The sequence below is a fragment of the Lissotriton helveticus genome, chromosome 11 (assembly GCF_964261635.1).
Source record: "Lissotriton helveticus chromosome 11, aLisHel1.1, whole genome shotgun sequence".
Lineage (NCBI taxonomy): Eukaryota > Metazoa > Chordata > Amphibia > Caudata > Salamandridae > Lissotriton > Lissotriton helveticus.
In genome coordinates, this window is record NC_136072.1 from 920,838,857 (window position 1) to 920,858,529 (window position 19,673).

A 19,673-nucleotide genomic window follows, 5' to 3' on the forward strand; every position below is an offset into this window, starting at 1 on the left:
ATTAATTAGATGAAAACTATACCAGGCGCTATACAGGAGCGCTACGCACAAACGATACCAGGCGCTATGGAGCTGCACTTTCTCTGGAAGGCAGGGCTCGAAGAGGAGCGAGTGGGAGCGACCGCTGAGTGCGAGAGCCAGACGGTCACAGAGGCAGAGGAGGACGGGGCCTGCAGATCGATGCTAGTGTGTGGGAGGGTCAGCTGGGAGGCGGGAGCGGGGAGGAGACACGGGGACAGGTAAACACCAACAACAACAGCAAAATGGCGGTAGGGTAGAGCGATTCAAAGCAGGGGCACAGTCGATCTTTAAATTGCCAAAATGCAGTACACGCGCTGTTAATTAAATAGTAAATAAAGTTGCCACTATGCAGGAGCACTGAGCAAATTAATAAATTAAATTAATCAGATGAAAAACGAAACCAGGCAAATTGATAAATTAATTAATTAGATGAAAACGATACCAGGCGCTATACAGGAGCGCTAAGCACAAACGATACCAGGCGCTATGGAGCTGCACTTTCTCTGGAAGACAGGGCTCGAAGAGGAGCGAGTGGGAGCGACCGCTGAGTGCGAGAGCCAGACGTGGTGCTGAAACTTTTCAGACACTCACCCGCAGTCACAGATCTGGGTTGAATCCTTCATTGTTCATTAGCTCACTTTGCCACCCCAGTTCAGACACAGCTATACACAAATCAGTCTTGACCCTGTGCCTCATGAGAACAGTCCAACCCGAACTGCCATGCCATGTCTTCCCTGGACCGGAAACAAGCATCCTGGGACCGGTTTCAGGCTAACAGCCCTCATCAGCCAGGCCAGCTTGAATCCAGTGGCAAAGTGAGCAAGGGACCCACGTCGGGGCACACCCTGCAAACTTAGGGTGAAAAAAGCAAACACAAGGAGATGATGGACGGAGCGCTGAAACTTTTCAGACACCCACCCCCAGTCACAGATCTGTATTGAATCCATCATCGTTCTTTATCTCAATTCGCCACCCCAGTTCAGACACAGCTATATGCAAATCAGTCTTGACCCTGTGCCTCATGAGAACAGTCCAGTTGGCAGGGTATGCCCAGGCGTGGGTCCCTTGCTCTCTTTGCCACTGGATTCAAGCTAGCCTGGCCGATGAGGGCTGCTAGCCAGGATACTTGTTTCTGGACCAGGGAAGACATGGCTTGGCAGTTTGGACTGGACTGTTCCCATGAGGCACAGGGTCAAGACTGATTTGCATATTGCTGTGTCTAAACTGGGGTGGCAAAGTGAGCTTGGCATTACAGCCTATGATAGTGGCACATACTGCTTTATTATGGTACCATGGGACTCCGACTTCGATGACGGGGAATGATTCAAGCATGTGAATCTATGAAAGATCCAATACTGGAGAACCATATTTCAGTTTTTAACTGTGGTTTCTTTTCCAGTGAATTACCCCTTTCTTCCAAGCTCCCTAATACCTACTCCAAATTGTCATAATGTTGCTTTACATCTTCCCCAAATATAGAAATGTTCTTTTGAAAGAACAAGACACCATCAAAGATTTTTTGTGATAGCAGCTGGAAGACTGTGGTAGCCAGGCCAAATGGCAAGTGACAATACCTGTAAGCCATTGCAGATTACCAGCTGGAAGACAGTGGTAGTCAGGCCAAACAGCATGTGACAATACCTGAGAGCCGTTGAAAATGAGGCACAAGATGTTACATGTCATGAATCAGTATGCAGTAATAGGAGCTAGTAAGTGAAGTTAATTAGTAGTCACTTTGGATTAGGTTAAGGGGCAGAGAGGGTTGAAGGGAAGCGATCAGAATAAGGATGCAGAGACTACAATGGCATCTTACTTGTTCCAAGGTGTTTTTTTAATGACTCACATATATCCTGTTGTTGCTCTTTTTGGTCATTTATGATTAAGAGAGCTACTGTAAAATCAATGTACCCTTTCTATAGCAGATAATGACATAAATTTAAGAGGTACAAACAAGCCGTTTCCTGTCATGAATACAAAGTTTGCTTAAGAAAATCTCAGAGGAATGTTTACTCTCCATACATATTATGTCACATATTGATGTGATTTTTTTTATGACAAGGCAGAGAATGTAAATGAAAACAGCTAAAAAAATGTGCTGTCCATGTAGGGGTTGAAAATAGAAGTGTGGTCTAATTTGTACACATCTCCTTTCTATCTATCAGAGATTTTGTGTGATTACTTTAACTGCATCCTTGCTAGCACAAGCCACGCAAAGCATTACAATATCTACTATTTTTATATAGCCTCAATTGAAAATATATATATAGTTGATGTAACACTGAAGGAAGGATTCAACTCCCATGTGACATTTAGGCAATGTGTAAGCTTCATATTTTCTCTCATGGTTACTTGTGGCTTACCTGGTACAGATAAGTCATTTTACATGACTGAGGTGTGGTAGTGATCTTTTAAGTATTTTATTGAAGCACACAGACAGATCCCATCTTCTCCTTGTGGATCCACTCACAGGGGAGCTTGAATATCATTGGCATCTACCTGCTGTCACTCATGCTTGAGAGTGTAGTTCTTCACTTTCTGGCCGAGCACCTGAGAAGAAAAAAAAGCCTTTCTTATTGTTACCAGAACCAGGTCAAGACACTTAGCAAGTTAAAAAGTCTGTGTAGTAAGAAGACGTTAAATAATTTTGAACATTTTAGTACGTTAGAGCTTTATCCATCTGACGTTACTTCCTTTCACTATTAGCCCCTCTCATGTTTCATCCTTTCCTTGTTTATCCCTTTTATCAGCCTTGTTAGGTTTCGTCTGCACATCGTTTGCGCTGTGCTTGTGAAATCGGGTGTATTTAATGTATCTTAAATGGGGGCTCTTATCAGTTCCCATTGTCGAAATACTATGTTCATTCACTTTTGTGTTAACGTCCCTCGGCTGCATGCATTTACAATACTTCTGCTAAAGCTGTTTACACTGTTTAAGCCCCATTCACTGTCAAGATAAGATCTCTTCCCACAGAAAAGGCAGACAGCTTCTAACAGTATGGTGGAATGATTGCTTTTTAACACTTAGATGGGTGAAGCAGATGCTTTAGACAGTGGGGGCTGCCACAAATGAACTGGAGGGAACGCGTAAGGGGGAGTGCGGCAGTTTAAAAATAATATTTTTAATTTAAAAAAAGTACCTGTAGCCACCGGCCATCTCCAGAATCGGGTTGCGCAGCCTCTCCACTTCCTAGTGCCAGCAGACCCTGGGAACAGACTTCCATCCAATCCCCTGTGCTGCGTCATAAGTACAGTTATCTAGCAAGCACTAGGGTCATGATTTAAATAGCGTAGCAGGTACAGTGGCACCGGGACCAAAAGCTACAGACACTCCACCAAACACCTAATATAGCAATATTTGATTCCTAAGCAGGCGACCACAAGTGCAGTTACTTTGCAGACAACAGAGTCATGATTTTAATGGTGCAGCAGTTGCGGTAGCACAGAGCCCAAAAGTTGTCAGAACTTCTCTAGACACATAAAATTGCTATATTTTGACTACTAAAGAGGCAGTCACAATTACAGTTACCTCGCATTTGAAAGGGACTGGATTTTATTGATGCAGCAGGTGCAGTGGCAAAGGGGCCAAAAGCTGTGGCAACCCCACTAAACCCAGATTATTGCTAAATTTTACTAATATACAAGACAGTCACAAGTGCAGTTATCTAGCAGACAACAGGGTTATGATTTCAATAGTGGAGGAGGTACAGTGACACCAGGACCAAAAGCTCAAGGCACCCCACTAAACACCAAAAATAGCAATAGTCTACTACTAAACAGGCAGTCGCAAGTGCCGTTATCAATGAAAGAACAAACGGCAGTCCAAGGCCAAGCACATCCAGTCCATATGTACTACCAATTCGTGTGGTGGTGCAGTCTCTTCCCACACCCGCCATCCAGGGGTGTTAAATGAAAGCCAAGTTCAAAAAGAAGGTTGGAAGGTGCACTCATTCTGAAGTCAATACAGTCAACCTAAAGAATTATTCCATAATTATTTCCTTTTATTCAACAGATTTGTGTAAAACTACCACACAACCAACGCGTTTCATTCCCGATTCGTTGCCAAAGGGAACTTCGTCAGGGCTCCTATTAGTTCTGTCAGGAAAATACCCAAAGGGGTGTATATATTACGAAAATTCAAACCCATAGGGCATAAATTAAGCCTCAATTGGTGGTGTGTACAGTAATGTATCTCACAATATTGAATGTTAGTAATGTGCTTTGTATAGCAATATGATGCACCTCCCTTTCGGTTTGATGCACAGGATTTCTCACGGCTCCAAATTAGAGGATGTGAGAACTTCCTATATATTGGGAAGCATCGGAGAAGAATCTGTGTTCACCAATCAGCAATACAATGACGAATCGATATCTAAGCTGTCAGCTGCGGCTGCGACAAGTCTCCTCTCACGTTAACGATCATCTTATCACTGATCCTGTCCAGTCTTGCATAAACTCTGCGACCTCTCAATGGCCAATGAATGCTTAGTGCAGTTACCTTGCAGACAACAGGGTCGTGATTTGAATCGTGCAACATGTACAATGGCACAGCACCCAAAAGTTGTCAGAACTCCTCTAAACACCTACAATTGCTACTACTATACAGGCAGTCTCAGTTGCATTTACCTTGCAGTTAAAAAGGGCTTGATTTAGGGGTCAAATGTTATCATAACTCCACTAAACACCAAATACTGCTATATTTTACAACTAAACAGGCAGTCACAAGTGCAGTTATCTAGCAGGCACTAGAGCCATGATCTAAATGGTGCTGCAGGTGCAGTGGCACCAGGGTCAAAAGCTCTAGGGTCCCCACTAAACGCAGAATATTGCACAATGTTAGTACTAAACAGGCAGTCACAAGTGCAGTGGCATCTATCAGCCACTAGGGCCACGATTTAAATGGTGCTGCAGGTGCAGTGGCACCGAGGCCAAAAACTGTCAGAACTCCTCTAAACACCAAATATTGCAATATTTAACTACTAAATAAGCAAGCACAATTGCAGTTACCTTGCAGGCACTGGGGTCATGATTTCAATGGTGTAGCATGTGCAGTGACACCGGGGCCCAAAGCTCTAGGAACCCCTCTAAACACCAAATATTGCAATATTTTACTACTAAACAGGCAGTCACAAGTGCAGTCACCTTACAGGCAATAAGGTCATGATTTCAATGGTGCAGCAGGTGAAGTGGCACCAGGGCCAACAGTTGTCATAACTCCTCTAAACACCAAATATTGCTATATTTTACTACTAAACAGGGAGTCCCAAATTGCAGTTATCTTGCAGGCACTAGGGGAATGATTTGAATGGAGCAGCAGGTGCAGTGGCACCGGCCCAATCATTGTCAAAACTTCTCTAAATACATAATATTGCTATTACATCAATTAATTCTGTATTTCCCTCTTTCATTTTATCAAAATGTTGCTATCACTTACCTGCAGTATACCACTAGTAACGGCACAATATGGGCCAGATGTACGACCAGCAATTTTGCGACTTGCAAAACTGGATGTGCAACAGTGTGTTTAACACGGTTTGCGATTCCCAATGGGGTCGCAAATTGCGAGGCTCATTAATATTAATGAGCCTCTCGCAATTTGCGAGCCCATTGGGAATGACAGGCCCTCCCAGGTATGGTGGCCTGCTGGGCTCAGCAGACCACCATGCTGGGACTGCTTTTAAATAAAGCAGCGATTTTTTTTTTAATGCAGCGCGTTTTCCTTAAAGTTGGGGTCACTGCCTGCCCTAAAAATTATTTTCAGAGCCTGTCACAAAGGGGAAGGGGTCCCCTTCCCATTTGCGACTCCATTACCACCCTTTTGAAGAAGGTGGTAATTTGCAAGTGTTTTGCGACCGCAATTGCAGTTGCAAAACATTCCTACATGAGTTAGAGAGTCACTGTTTGGAAGAGAACGCCCCTTCCGAATAGCGAGTCTCTGAACACTTTTTTGTGAGTCGCAATTTGTTCGCGACTTGCAAAATTGTGTTAGTCCATGGCCATTCCAATTTTAGCATGCGCAAACGGGTTGCTAACCCGTTTGCGCATGCTAAAATTGGTTGTACATCTGGCACTTTATTGCCTATTTGTGCATAAACGAAGTCATAACACTTTAACAGACTTTCTGTAACTTATATTGTACACCTACTCAGCAAGCTACAACTTACAACAAAAAACATCTTATTATGAATCACAGAGGCAGAATGCTTGTTTTTCCATTTCAATCCTCAATGAAATACCTTATCGCACTCCCTTCTAAATGTATGTCCTCTTTCTACACTGTCTATAATACTGACGTTAGAAGTCAAGATTGGAGATGTTACATCCTCTGATCTTCTTACTACTGTCATGTCATCTCCTTTCCCTTCGTGTTCACCTCCTTTTATCTTCTTACACAAGTGATGCCCCTCATTTCTTTCCATTTATATTCTTGTGATGCTACCCCATAGTATAGTCCTGTGATGTCCATTCCTTTCGCTTTTTATACCAGTTCCATTTATGTAAATTATTATTTTCCCTTTGCAGGTCTTGCTTACAGACAGCTTTAGCTGTCTGGCAATAGCTACTGCAATCACACACCACACACCCATACAACACACAGCATACAAATACAAACAGATACAGAAAGTGGCTTTTGGATAGCTCCATTCAACCACTGGCTACTGTGGCTCAGCTGACCCTAGGCACTGGCTAACAGGCTGGCCCATCCACTCTGGGCTTAACCCACAGCATGTTACATTACCACGAAGTCCACACACACTTTTCCACATCACTAATAATACCTTCAATAGTTTTTGTTTTAAATCAGCAGTCTTCGCCTCTTGCGCTCTCTTTACTCTCAGTCCAGTGACCCCCTGTCCAACCACATATTTTTTCTTCAAACGCTCAGCAGTAGAAAGAGTTTTCAGGTCTCTCGCTTTACTTGGATGCAGTCAGGTGCACTTTATTTTTATTTCTCATTTCCCTTTCCAACTGAGCAATTGGCCATACTGGAACGGTAAAATCCAAAATGTCCACTGGCGCGTCTAGTCACAGCACAAGCATTCATCGTGACACGTAAGTGCTGTGAGAATGCTGAAGGCTGTACACTCAGGGCGGCCAACTTTACCATTAAAGAAATTAATGGCTGTCCATACTGTGTATAAGCTCCCTTACTTTCCATACAGTCTTCTATACCAAAAGAAGGTGAATGGGAGCCTTTATTGTAGTCTTCCTTTCTTTCTATGTTACAGAAACTGATGAATAAGTATAATGAAGGTTCCCTTGGCATCGGGACCTTTATGTGCCATGGAAATAAAAACACAACAGTAAAGGTGCTTTTAATAGGAACTGTTTTATGTTTCCTTGGTTTAATGAACGTATGCCACTTGCATTAGCATATTAAACACATGCCTACTGGCGTTGCCAATGCTTGTTATCCATGTGATAGTTGTTCCTTTTCTACATGACTGCTGCGGTGCCTGCCTCTTTTTCTGTTGACCTCCTTAGTGGTTATTCCTTTTCTATTTGAAAAATGAGTGTAATTTGCCTACCCTTCCTATTCCTGTAAAGTCCATTCCCTTTCTATGCTTAGGATACCTCTTCTGGTATCGCTGCCTTTCTTAATTTTTATCAGTGATATGACTCCCTACAATGTTTTGTTTAATGATACCTTATATTACATATATGATATTTTTACATTGCCTGCTTTTTTGACATTTGACCTCTTCACACCATTTAGTAGGACACCCTTGTTTGTTTCCTAATGCCATCTCCCGCGTTTGATATTAAACTCATGCTTTCTATCTGTGCTATTGATGTAAGTTTCTTTTATTTTTCTGTCTAATACTTTGCTGTCTCTTCCTTTCAAGGAGATGGGCAGGTAGACTTTGAAGAGTTTGTGACGTTGCTGGGTCCCAAGATCACTACCTCCGGGGTGCCAGATAAATTCCACGGAACAGACTTTGACACAGTGTTTTGGAAGGTACTAGGGGTCACCGTTTAATCCATAACATCTGTTTGTACTCTAAACGTGTCAGGATATCGGTGAGGGGATGCAGTAAAAAGGGATTGTGAACCAATGTGCATGTGGTATTGCGTTGTTTGAGCACTGTTTACAAATATGTCTCACAAAGTAATTGCAGTTTACTGGCAGAATATTTTAAAGGATGCGGTATGTGCAATAAATACAAAGGTATATTTTACTAAGAATTTTATAACGTTTTACAAGAAGTGTACAGTTTATTTGCTTACATGCCCTGCAAGAGTAAATCCCCCAAATTCAGGTTCGACAACAACTGAAGGAAATAAATTAAATAAAACACCCAGTAAACATTTTCCTCACCACCGCCCCCATTCGCAGGCGCCAATTTGTGGATTAACAGATACCTAGCAGTCTTTTATAGCTATGTATCATCTTTTAGGTATCCGGGACACATTAGTGCTCTGAATTTAGATGATAGGTAAGCTACAAAAGCAGCCTAGTCCATTAAGTATGCTTCTGATTTGTGTTCCACGGCCAAAGACTTTTTGTGTCCCAGAAGACCTCTTATTAGTATTAGTATTTTCTATATGGTGATTCCCGCTTAAGTTTGATCAATGAGCCACCACTGCTTTTCAGATTGTGATCTCTCCCACCCCCACCAACATGGAACAGAGCTGGAATGCTTGAGAGTAAGTAGACAGGTTGACTAGACGCAAGCCACCATTTTTCAGTGTCATAAACCGTTTTGCTTTTCCTCACCCAAACAAAGTTGCCTAGTGCCTCGTAAATTTTCCTCAGTAGTGATTTTGGTACTGTTAAAGCGAGTGTCCAGGAGAGGTACAACATTTTGGGCAGAACTATCATTCTTTTTTTTTTTTTTAAGTTCAAGTACAAATTTTATTAATATAACAGAGGTGTCATTACAGAAAAAGAGATGAGATACATTATCGTCAAGAAGGAAGGTAAATTAGGTTACAACAAGAAATACCAACAAGTGAAAATTATAGGGGAAGAAAAAGAAAATGAGGCTAGAAATATAAAAAATTTGAGGCTTTGTAAATGAGGAGAGGCAATATATATTGTGTGTGGAAAAATGAATACTAGAGAAAATAAAGGAACGAAAGGTAGCTTAGGGAGGTTTTGAAACCTCTTGCTGAAAAGGGGGTAAATGAGAGGAACGTTTGGCACAAACGTCAAGGTAAAGGGTGATGGGAAGCCATAGGGCGTGTCTTTTCGGGGCGAGGCTAAGGGGATAGACAAATGCAGTATCAAGTCTATGATTATAACATACATTAAACCACCAAGCTTTGAAAGTAATGGCATTTGAATTTTTCCAATTAACAGTAATCTGTTGGAATGCGACAGCTATTAACAAATCTACAATTTGAACGTTTGCATCAACATCAGTCCAGGAGGAGGAAAGTGAGCCGAGGAAAATATCAGTAAGAGAGAAAGGGATAGAAGTGTGGAAGATAGTGTTAATTTGGTCCCATACTTGAGTCCAGAAGATGTGTGTGAGGGGACATAGAAAAAGCATATGAAAGAGCGTGGCGTTGGGGATGGAGCAGGACCAACAAAGGTCCGGAACCATGGGGAACCTCTTGTGGAGGAGAGATGGCGTATAGAGGAGTCGATTATAAATGAAGAAAAGTGTTTGTGTGAGGGAAGCAGCTCTAGAGGATTTACGGAGCTTAGTCCATATTTTATCCCAGAGGGAGGTAGACCAAGATGTGTCAAATTCAGATTCCCACTGCTCTTCCACCTTGGATTTCGGCCGAGATGATGGAGGTTTGTGAAAGGAATGGTAAATGGAAGAAGCTGAAGGGCCTGAACGTAGTAGGGAATGGAGTGAAGAAGTTGGGGTAGAAGAAACAACGGGAGGAGGGGAGGGAGAAAGGGAATCATATACGGACATAACTGCAGTTTTGAGTAAGACGAATTTGCGGATAAAGGAGGAAGGGAGCGAGAAAGCTCGACTAAGGACATAAAAAGACTTGAAAACAGACCCATGAAAGAGTTGGGAAACCCAGATTAGGCCTCGCTGCCTCCAAGTTTTCCAGAAAAAAGGCTTCTGGTTGATGAGAATGTGATTATTATACCAGATAGTGGTGTTGAGGAACTCAGTAACGGAGGAAGGAGGATCTGGAGCAGAAGCTAAGAGTAATTTCGCAGTATATTTATGAATTGGAGTAGAAATGAATTGGGGTTTGCGGGAGAAGGAGAGATATTCGGCAAAAGAAAAAGGAGAGAGAGAGAGACGTTCAAGTTCAGCCCAAAGGGGAAGAGGCTCGGTGGGGTCTTTGAGCCAGAGGGAGGCTTGTTTCAGGAGGAACGCTTTGTGGTAGGCAGGGAAATTTGGGAAATTAACCCAACCCTCTGATTTGGGGAGACGCAAACGGAATAAAGACATGCGCGGTTTCTTACCAGACCATAAAAAGGAGGAGAGGGTTTTGTTAATCTTAGTAAAAAATTTGACAGGGATGGGAACCGGAATATTTGAAATGGTATAGAGGACGATTGGGGATAACATCATCTTGATGGTGTCGAGACGACCCCACCAGGAGAGGTAGAGGGGGTGCCATCTGGAGGTAAGGTATGATAATTTTTGGGTACATTGATTGAGGCATGGTGAAATAGTATCTGAAATAGAAGAGGTTATATGCAAATCAAGGTATTTTATATGAGCCGGGTTCCATTTGAAGTTAGATGCCGCAAAATCAGGTTTGAAGGTGAATTTGGTAAGAGGGAGAATTTCGCATTTATCATTATTCAATTTATATCCAGAAAGGTGAGAATAAACATTGACTTCGGCAAGGAAAGCGGGGATGGATATAGATGGGTTGGAAATGAAGAGTAGAATGTCATCTGCATAAGCAGCTAATTTAATCTGCGAACGAGAAAGTTGAAAACCATGGATGTGTGGATTTTGACGTAATTTAGATAGGAAAGGTTCTAGGGCCAGGTTAAAGAGGAAAGGGGAAAGAGGACAGCCCTGACGAACTCCTCTGCCAAGGTTAAAAAATGAAGAAATCAAGCCATTGGCGCAAACCGCTGCTCTAGGGTTTGTGTAAAGGAAGGAAAAGAGGGAAATAAAATTAGGTCCAAACCCAAACCAATAAGGCGGGGAAAGTTCTTGCTAATTATTTGAAAGTTAAGCAAAACAAATTGAATATTAAGTCTGTTTTTTGATGTTAACTCAGTCCTGCAGCATAAAGATGTTGATATCTTGGAAGAATTCTCTCGTTTCTACTCTACACTCTACTCTTCTGGAACTCAACCCTCTGCTCACTCTCTTTCCACCTTCTTTGCAAGCATTTAACCTCCTCCCAATTTTCCTGTTGACCTATCCACCCTTGAATCCCCCATTACCATCCGCGAATTACACACTGCCCTTCACTCCCTTAAGAAAGACAAAGCTCCTGGCCCAGACGGATTCACTGTCGAATTCTATCAACACTTTGCAACCCTTTTGTTACCCAAAATACACCGTCTTCTCGACTCCTTCAAAGCTACTGGTGCTTCCTCTGGCACTTTTTCAGATGCTTACATTTGTATTATACCCAAGGAGGGGAAAGACACTCAGCATTGTAAAAATTACAGACCGATATCACTTGTCAACATCGATTACAAATTATATGCTAAATCTTTAGCCATCAGATTGGATCCTTTTCTTCCAGAGCTCCTTGGCCCCGAACAATCGGGATTTGTCAAAGGACGCTTCATTTCCGACAATACCAGGCTTCTCTTCAATGTCCTTTCTAAGTCATCGCATTTTCACGATTCCCTAGCCGCAATCGCCTAGATGCTGAGAAAGCATTCGACAGAGTGGAATGGTCTTTTCTTTTCTCTGCCCAGAACTATCATTCTAATGGTGGCCCATCGTCTGAATCTTGAGAGGCCACCCATGTTTACAAATCCTTGTACAAGTCTAGCAGGAGCAGTGTGTAAATTGCAGCTACCAGACACTCACAGGTGGGGGTGATTTGAAGTATGGGTTCACCAAAGATTCCATATCTCAAACGAAGGGGAAGTGTTTTTGCAAACCTTTTACCAAATCAGAGGAAGAGATACATATTGGATTTGTGAATTCTGTAAACTGATTTCGAAGCTGGACACTTCCCCATAATTTGGTAGTTTGTTCATCAGTCTTCGAATAGAATTAACAATCTGCCAGCATGAGACACCATCTGCATATACTTGTAGTTTACGAGAGTCCTTGTCAATTCCTATTACGTGGTTGCTGTAATTTTATGGTATGCATTCCACTGACAGCAAAGAGTAATGAGAGAGCAGATATCCTTGTCTTGATCCCCAATGAATGGGGGCCTCTGAAGATGAGTGCCAATTTGCCATAACTACAGTTTTGATGTCCCGTTGCGACCCATTTTCGATATAATGGCATGAAGCCCTATTGATCTAGGGCTTGAGCAGGGAAATGCTGGTTTACCCAGTCACATGCTTTTTTAGTATCTAGGACAATACAAGTAGCCAGCTTTTGGGTTCTATGAACGTTGTCTAAGATATGTAGGATATTTTCCCATTAGCTCCACACTTTCTCCCTGATTGTTTTGGGTCTATCAGGTCCAGAATACAGGACTTAGCTTGGCTGCTAATATACCCCTGAACATGTTTACATTTATATCTCATAATCATTATGGTCTCCATAAGTCAACTCCAGAGTGTTTGTTGCCTTCTTTTGGTATTATCATAATTGTTGTGTCAGTAATTAAGAGTTTTATAACATTAGTTTTAGCAAACAAATTGGAAACTCTAATCTAGATTGCTGCTAATATCCTGCAACATGTTTTGTAAAAGCTTATGGTAAACCTGTAGCTCACAAATGTTGCCATTTTTTAGCCTAGCTTTGCTCCAATTACCTCCTCAACTGTTTGAATCAACATCTCGCCCTGTTCTGGTACTGGAAGAAGAGTCAGATGGGTGGTCTGGTGCAGATGGGTCTGTGCCCTTGCCTAGAGAAATTTCACCTGCTATATTAGGCTGTCAGAGAATTTGCTGAATGACCTATGTTATGTCTGCATTTATTTGTTCTGGGAGTCATATTCAACTTTTAGGCTTTTAATGCTATTGTTTGTGATGCTGCCCCTTAATTTCCACGCTAAAATCATTCCACTTTATTCCCTTGTCTGTAGTAGTACTGTTTAATCATGAGAAGCAGGTACCCAGCTTTGTCTGTTTCTAGGGCTTTCATGTGTGCCCTAATGGCCATCAGGGTATGCCAGTTATTAATAATGCTCTTTCTCCGAGCACCTTTGGTGCTCATGACAAGCTCAGCTCGTCATGAGGCACAGTGGCGCTGTGCTCATGACGAGCTGAGCTCATCATGAACGCCGCGGAACGCCAACGCGGGGATAATTCCCCTGCTGTGCTGAACATTCCACGAAAACGAGCGTGGTCTTGACGAGCTCAGTTCGTCATGAGCACAGCGCCACCGTGCAGCATGACGAGTCGAGCTCGTCACAAGCACCGCGGCGCCGCGCGCGGCTCCCTCCCCCCGCCGCGTCAGCGGCGAAGGGGTTAAGGATCTCTTCCAATTATTTTAGTTAGGTTTACTTGTCAGATTTCCTTTAGTTCAGTCTACTGGAGGCTAAAATCAAGTTTCCTCTGACCACTCCCTTCAACACGTCTCAAATTGTATTCTCTTTCACTTCTCCTGAATCATATGTTTTCACATAGGTGTCAGTACTTGAAAGTTATCTCTAATGTGTGCATCTCAGAATCTACTTTCATTCAATCTACATTGCTTGACTGCAGGCTGATCTTGTCTTGCCAAGATATTGCAATAAATCAGAGTTCTGTCAGATAGAGTTATTAGTCCAATGTCTAATTTTTGTATTTTGGAAATAAAGGAGGAGGCCAGTATAAAGTAGTATAGTCTAGTATGTTTTGTTTTACAAAATAGAGCAAAGCATGTAGTCATTTGCTTCCAGATGTTGGGTTCACCAAATGTGTGTCAATCACAGGCAGTCCAACCAGCCATGCCCGCCCCAAAAATGGAACCACTGGCCACTTACCTGAGTGCAAGTCTATTTTTAGGTTTGTCTATGACCACTTTAAGATCCCCTATATAATGTTTCCTTCGGCTAGTGTTCAAAGGTCGACTCTCCATCACTTAAATTTGTTGTTTTTCATTTGCAACAACCCTAATTGTAAATTAGGATTTCATTGATTTTACCAAATGTTAAACTTTTTCAACTTTGTTAAAAATGTCATTTATTTAAAATGTATATGTACTAAATTAAAACACAAACACAAGCAAAACAGAAATTCTCCTGTTACGAAATGACACCCACTCCTGAGGCGACCATTGGTGTCACCCCCCCGACCCAAGACCACTGTAAAAAATCTTAGCTTCTGGGTGGACAACACCCTATCCTTTGAAGCGCAGGCAAAATTGGTGGCAGTCACATGGTTTGGGCTCTTGCAAGATCTGAAACCTATTCTTGGATATTTCGAACATTGCACCAGATAAACTATCATTCAGGCAGTCCTATCCCGGTTAGACTATTGTAACATTTTATACCTGGGAGTCAACAAGCCAGTGATCAGAAGACTCCAGTGGGTTCAAAAGGCCTCTGCTAGGCTATTGCTCTCTCTCCCGAAATGTTGCCTTGCTTCTGGCCTCCTTCACAAACTGCACTGACTTCCTGTGGAGAAGCATGTGCTCTTCAAGACCTTGTGTACCGCCAATAAGATCTTACTTTTCCAAGGGCCCCCCATTTTGCCTAATCTGCTATCAATGCATCGACCTTCACGTTCTTTACGCTCAGTCGACCGTAACCTGGCCACTGTTCCTCATGTTAACAGAGTAAGAGTGGGAGGCCGCTCGTTCGGAGTAAATTCCCCAGCTCTTTGGAATGTGCTTCCTCCATCTATCAGAAATGTCCAGAACCACTTGTCCTTCAGGAAAACTCTAAAGACCTGGCTTTTCTCTTCTTAGGATTTTCTTTTGTGCTATTTTCCTTCTCAAGCTGTTGTTGCAGCTTGTTTTTAGCTATGGACTAGCAATGGAAACCCCCACTGCTGGGGCAGCTACGGGCCCTATACATTCTATAACAGAACATAACAACCCTCTTAATAGATTTCTGTGCCTTGTCCAGCAATGCAAAAGTTCAAACAAATCTGCCCAGCCCTTTATAAATGGGTCAGTGCAGAGTCCTCTGTCAGCTACTCGGCCAGTCTCAGAAGTAGCCAATTCCCTAACCTGTGGTCTGTCTTTATGAGAAGCAAACGTATTCAGTTAGTAGAGACAACGCAGTTAGCAATTTCAAGAAAGCAAATTGCTCTCTGCACCCATCCTCACAGTAGTTTTGGAGAAATCAGATTGCCAGTTGGCCTTGGTCCAGTCCAGTATCTTTGTTAAAAGGACCAGGATAGCCAAACGTTTATTCTAGCAGGCCTTCACGGAATGATTGAACCCCTTTTTGGGGTCCTTAATACATTTAGTTATAACGGTGAATATTTTGCCATTGGTTTCCAGCATCACTGAGACTTTCCCCATCTAGGCATGGGCATGGCCATTCCATGGCCATCCCATCCTAAGATGCTCTCTGGGCTTCCTAATGTGATTACCCACATACTGGGCCATATCTGATGCCAGAGTCCACTCTCAGACACATGGGTGGGAAATAACGTCCAGGTCCAGCATGCCTTCAGCTTCAATAGCTCATGATGTACCTCCGCTAGAGGAGCTCTCCAACATGGGATGTTTGGGACCACCCTGCGGTCTCAATGGTCTACTTGCCTCGGTTCATTATTTGGTTCACTCAGATCAGGCTCACTTAAATCTTCCCTATCATCTGAGTCCTGACAGAGAGGCAACACTTTATCTTCGATAGAGCTAATCCCAAGTTGGCTTGGATCACAGAGATCCACATGGACAGTGGTTCGATGTTTCAATGCTTGCCTGAGCCTCTAAAATGTGTCTTGCCCGTGTCATGTTTTTTTGGAGCCTCTTGGGGCACAAGTGGTCTGCAAAGAACCAGGTCTTTCCTCAGCGGAGGGTTCATGCTGTGCTGAGCAGCCACTAGCAGTTTTTACCTGCTCAAGGGCTCCAAGAAGAGGGACATAGCCCGTAGAAAGGTGGCATCAACAAATTATTTGTCTAGAGTTATAGGGAACTGCCCTTCCCTCACCTCCAAAAGGTTCCCCTCACTCCTGGTTCCTGCCATTGATCATAAGAAATACATTAAATATTCATAAGGATGGGGTTTTAATACCCCATGTGCAAGTTAAACTATTGTAGCTGTATGCTCCCCGTTATATTCAATGGGCCAAGTGGAGGTAGGCCTAAGCATAAACAGTACTCTGTTCAAAACGTTTTTAAATACAACCAACCTTTATCAAGGGACCCAGTTTTGTAGCACGTAGTCCTGATTAGGAAAACAGTCAGAATAACGTGGATGGATTTTTAAAGGAAGACCGATGGCCCTGGCGCATTCACTACTTGCAATCTTCATATCTTTGACAGAAGTAGGGGATCAAAGAGGTGCGAGCGTACCTGGCCTACAGTGCCCACAGTGATGCCAAATGATAACCTTACCTCACAGTCTGTAGAAAAACACATCTACCTTAAGGAGGAAGGTAATCCGTGCAAGGGAAACCCGCGGAGAGGATCCAATTTCACTCAGTGAGCACGGATCAAACAAGGAAACAACACTTGCATCCGGCATCCATGCATCCTCACAATGAGCCCTGCTGACATGCCTGTTCTACTTGAAAGAACTAATTCCTTGCTGAGCAACCAATAACAGCAAAGAGTACTAATGAAGAATAATCCCTTGCTTGGCAGCAATAATAAAGAGCTCTAGTACAAATAATGCCAACATGTACTCATCAAGAAAATATAACCTCATAAAAACACTCTCAAAGAAAAACACTTATCTGGCTAATGAGCAGTGAAAAAAGAGTAAATGTTGTTCCTTGGGATGTTTTTATATGGTGCCTGACCTATCTGACTGATAGATCTCAGACTCTTTTTGATTGAACTCAGGAGATTTAATGTTGCTTATGAATCTTTGTTAAGCTGCTGACCTAATAAATGGAAGAAAGTTTCAACTTAATTTGAGCCTCTGGTCCTGACACAGAACTGTAGTATTAACTTTCGAAACATATGCACTATCCCCAAAATTTGTGAAGCTAGAAGTAACACAATTTGGCTTAACTTCAAATATATGCACTTTTTCCAGCGTTAGTGGGACTGGAGTTAGAATTGCAAATATGACCCGCTAAATATATGCACTTTCCATAACGTTTGTAGAAATGAAGTTTATATCTCACCCCCATATATGTGCATTTTTCCTTGTGCGTGTCTGTGTCTGGAGCTAGAGTGGTAAATCTCGTCCAATACCTGCCAAATATGTGTACTTTCCCCAATATCTGTGGGACTGGAGTTAGAATAATATATTTAATAATAATTGGATGTGATTTCAAATTAATTATTTTACTTTAATGTTGGTATTTGTATAAAAATTATTTAATCATGTATATTTTGTAAAAATACTTAAAATGCTTACATATCTCAAAATGTTGTTGACATGTCCAGAGACAAGCTAATCCTCTGTCTATTTTGCCTTGGTGGTGGCCAACCAAGAGACACCTAGCACGAGAATGGGGCAACATCATTCAACCAACTAAAGATAAATGTTACACTGGGATAGATCATATGGAGGCAGGACGAGCAGTCTATCAAATCAGAGTCTGTCCACATACATTTAGGAAAATGTGGGGACTGTGGATTACATATTTTGAACTGGAAAGAAGGGTAACACAATAGGGAACAGGAATGCCTGGTACACTTAGTGGAGAAAAGGCCCTAAATGGAGAATAAGTGGAAAAGTGGGAGGTGCAGGTTTTTCAGAAGGCCTCTGGATTCTACTCAATCATTTCCACACACAGGTGTACAAACAATATCATGATGCTGACTCCAGCCTAACAAACATTGGGGAAAGTGCATACATTGAAGGGGTGTGGGTAGGATTTCCTACTCTAACTCCAGCCTTAAAAACATTGAGGAAAGTGTATGCATTGCGGGAATCAGTCCGACTTACTATTCTAATTCCACTATCACACACATTGAGGAAAGTGCATATATGGGGCAATGAGGCTCAGATTTTCTACTCGAACTCCAGTCCAATAAACATGGGAGACAGTGCATGCATTTGGAGAGTACAGATTTACTGTTCTAACTCCAGCCTTCCAAATGTTGATAACCGTGCATACATTGGGTGAAGCATCAGATTTTCTATTGTAACTTCAACCCAAAAATATTGATAAAAGTGCATACATAAGGGAGGAGGATCGATTTACTATTTTAACACTGTCTAGTAAACATTGGGAACATCTCTTTATTGGGGGCAGTGAGCACATTTATAATTCTAACAAACACTGGGGAAAGTACATTGATTGGGTGGGTGGCAGATTTACCAAGTAGACAAAAACAAAAATCCAATTAATTGATTATATTCAATCATTCTATAATATAGTTTTAAAACACTACCGACACAATCTCCTATAAACCCAACAACTCGAAACAAACAATACATTACTATAATATTATTTTAGAATTATAAAAAAATTACAATAACATAAATAGTTATATAAGAACATAATACAGTCCAATAAAAAAAGCATTAACAAATTGTTACACTAGTTTAGGCTTTAGCAGTGCAAAATAACAATAATGTTGTCCACAATATGCTTGTAGTCACAATAATTTGACCACAACCTTATGGTAAAATGAAATTTTTAAGTCAATATTTAGGGGAGAACACCTCTGCAAGGTAAAAGAGAGAACTAGATAGGACAAGGACAAATAAATAGATTTGGGTTAATAGATGACCATGCACTGGCTACCATCTGCATTAGTCAGTAACCATACCAACTAATATTTTCAATGCATTATATACATTTACAGGGAGCAAAGAATTAAACTCTTATCAATGGACATTCAAACAATTCACAAGGTTTACTTAGATTTCTTTATTTGAAAAAATTGACTCAATATAGTTTTAGTCTTCCTATTTCATAAGTATAAAGTACAAAATGAGCTTCTCTGTACGGTGGATTTTAAGTTTTTGCTCTTCCACAAATGTATATAGTTGATTAAAAAAAGTCGAATCTGTCCTTGTGGGAAAGGCTGCAAAGACAGACAGAAAACTTCTACAAGGATACTTGTCTGCCACTTGAATTTCTTCTTCAAAACCTGCTACAAAATAATCAAAGTTCTAGCACAACATTTGTCTAGCACTAACATCCATGATGACAATATGCAGCTCCTAATGAGTATTGCACATAGTGCATGAAGCAAACTTTCTTACAGGTCTTCCAGCTGAAACCTCTCAAGTTGTGTTGAAAATATGTTTGTCGCCTTAGGGGCCTGGGAAGCACAACCACCAGGCACAGCTTCCAGTGTTTTCAGGCTCATAGGTACACAAAGGCAGGCCTACAGACACCTGCAAAAAGTCCAACGAAGTCTAGTGACAGAAACATTAAACCGACCCATGCAGTCCTGAAAGCAACCTTCAGTACAGCAGTAACTAAGGCAGGTAATAAAGATCTTCAGCTTGGCCAGGAGATATGATTTTTCCAAAGGTGTTCCAAGAGAGGGGTACACTGTTTGGAACTATAAAGGAAATCTGGTAAGGTTTTCAAGCACTACAGTTAACTAATAAATCTCT

General features: G+C 41.9%; 1 protein-coding gene across 1 annotated transcript in view; it reads left to right on the top strand.

The window, feature by feature from the left end:
- Window positions 1–19,673, top strand: part of CABP7 (calcium binding protein 7) — an 828,431-nt gene that overhangs the window by 649,099 nt on the left and 159,659 nt on the right. Inside the window, exon 3 of the mRNA XM_078667195.1 lies at window positions 7,865–7,977. Coding sequence (XP_078523321.1) covers window positions 7,865–7,977 — 113 coding nt within the window. The remainder of the gene's footprint in view (window positions 1–7,864; window positions 7,978–19,673) is intronic.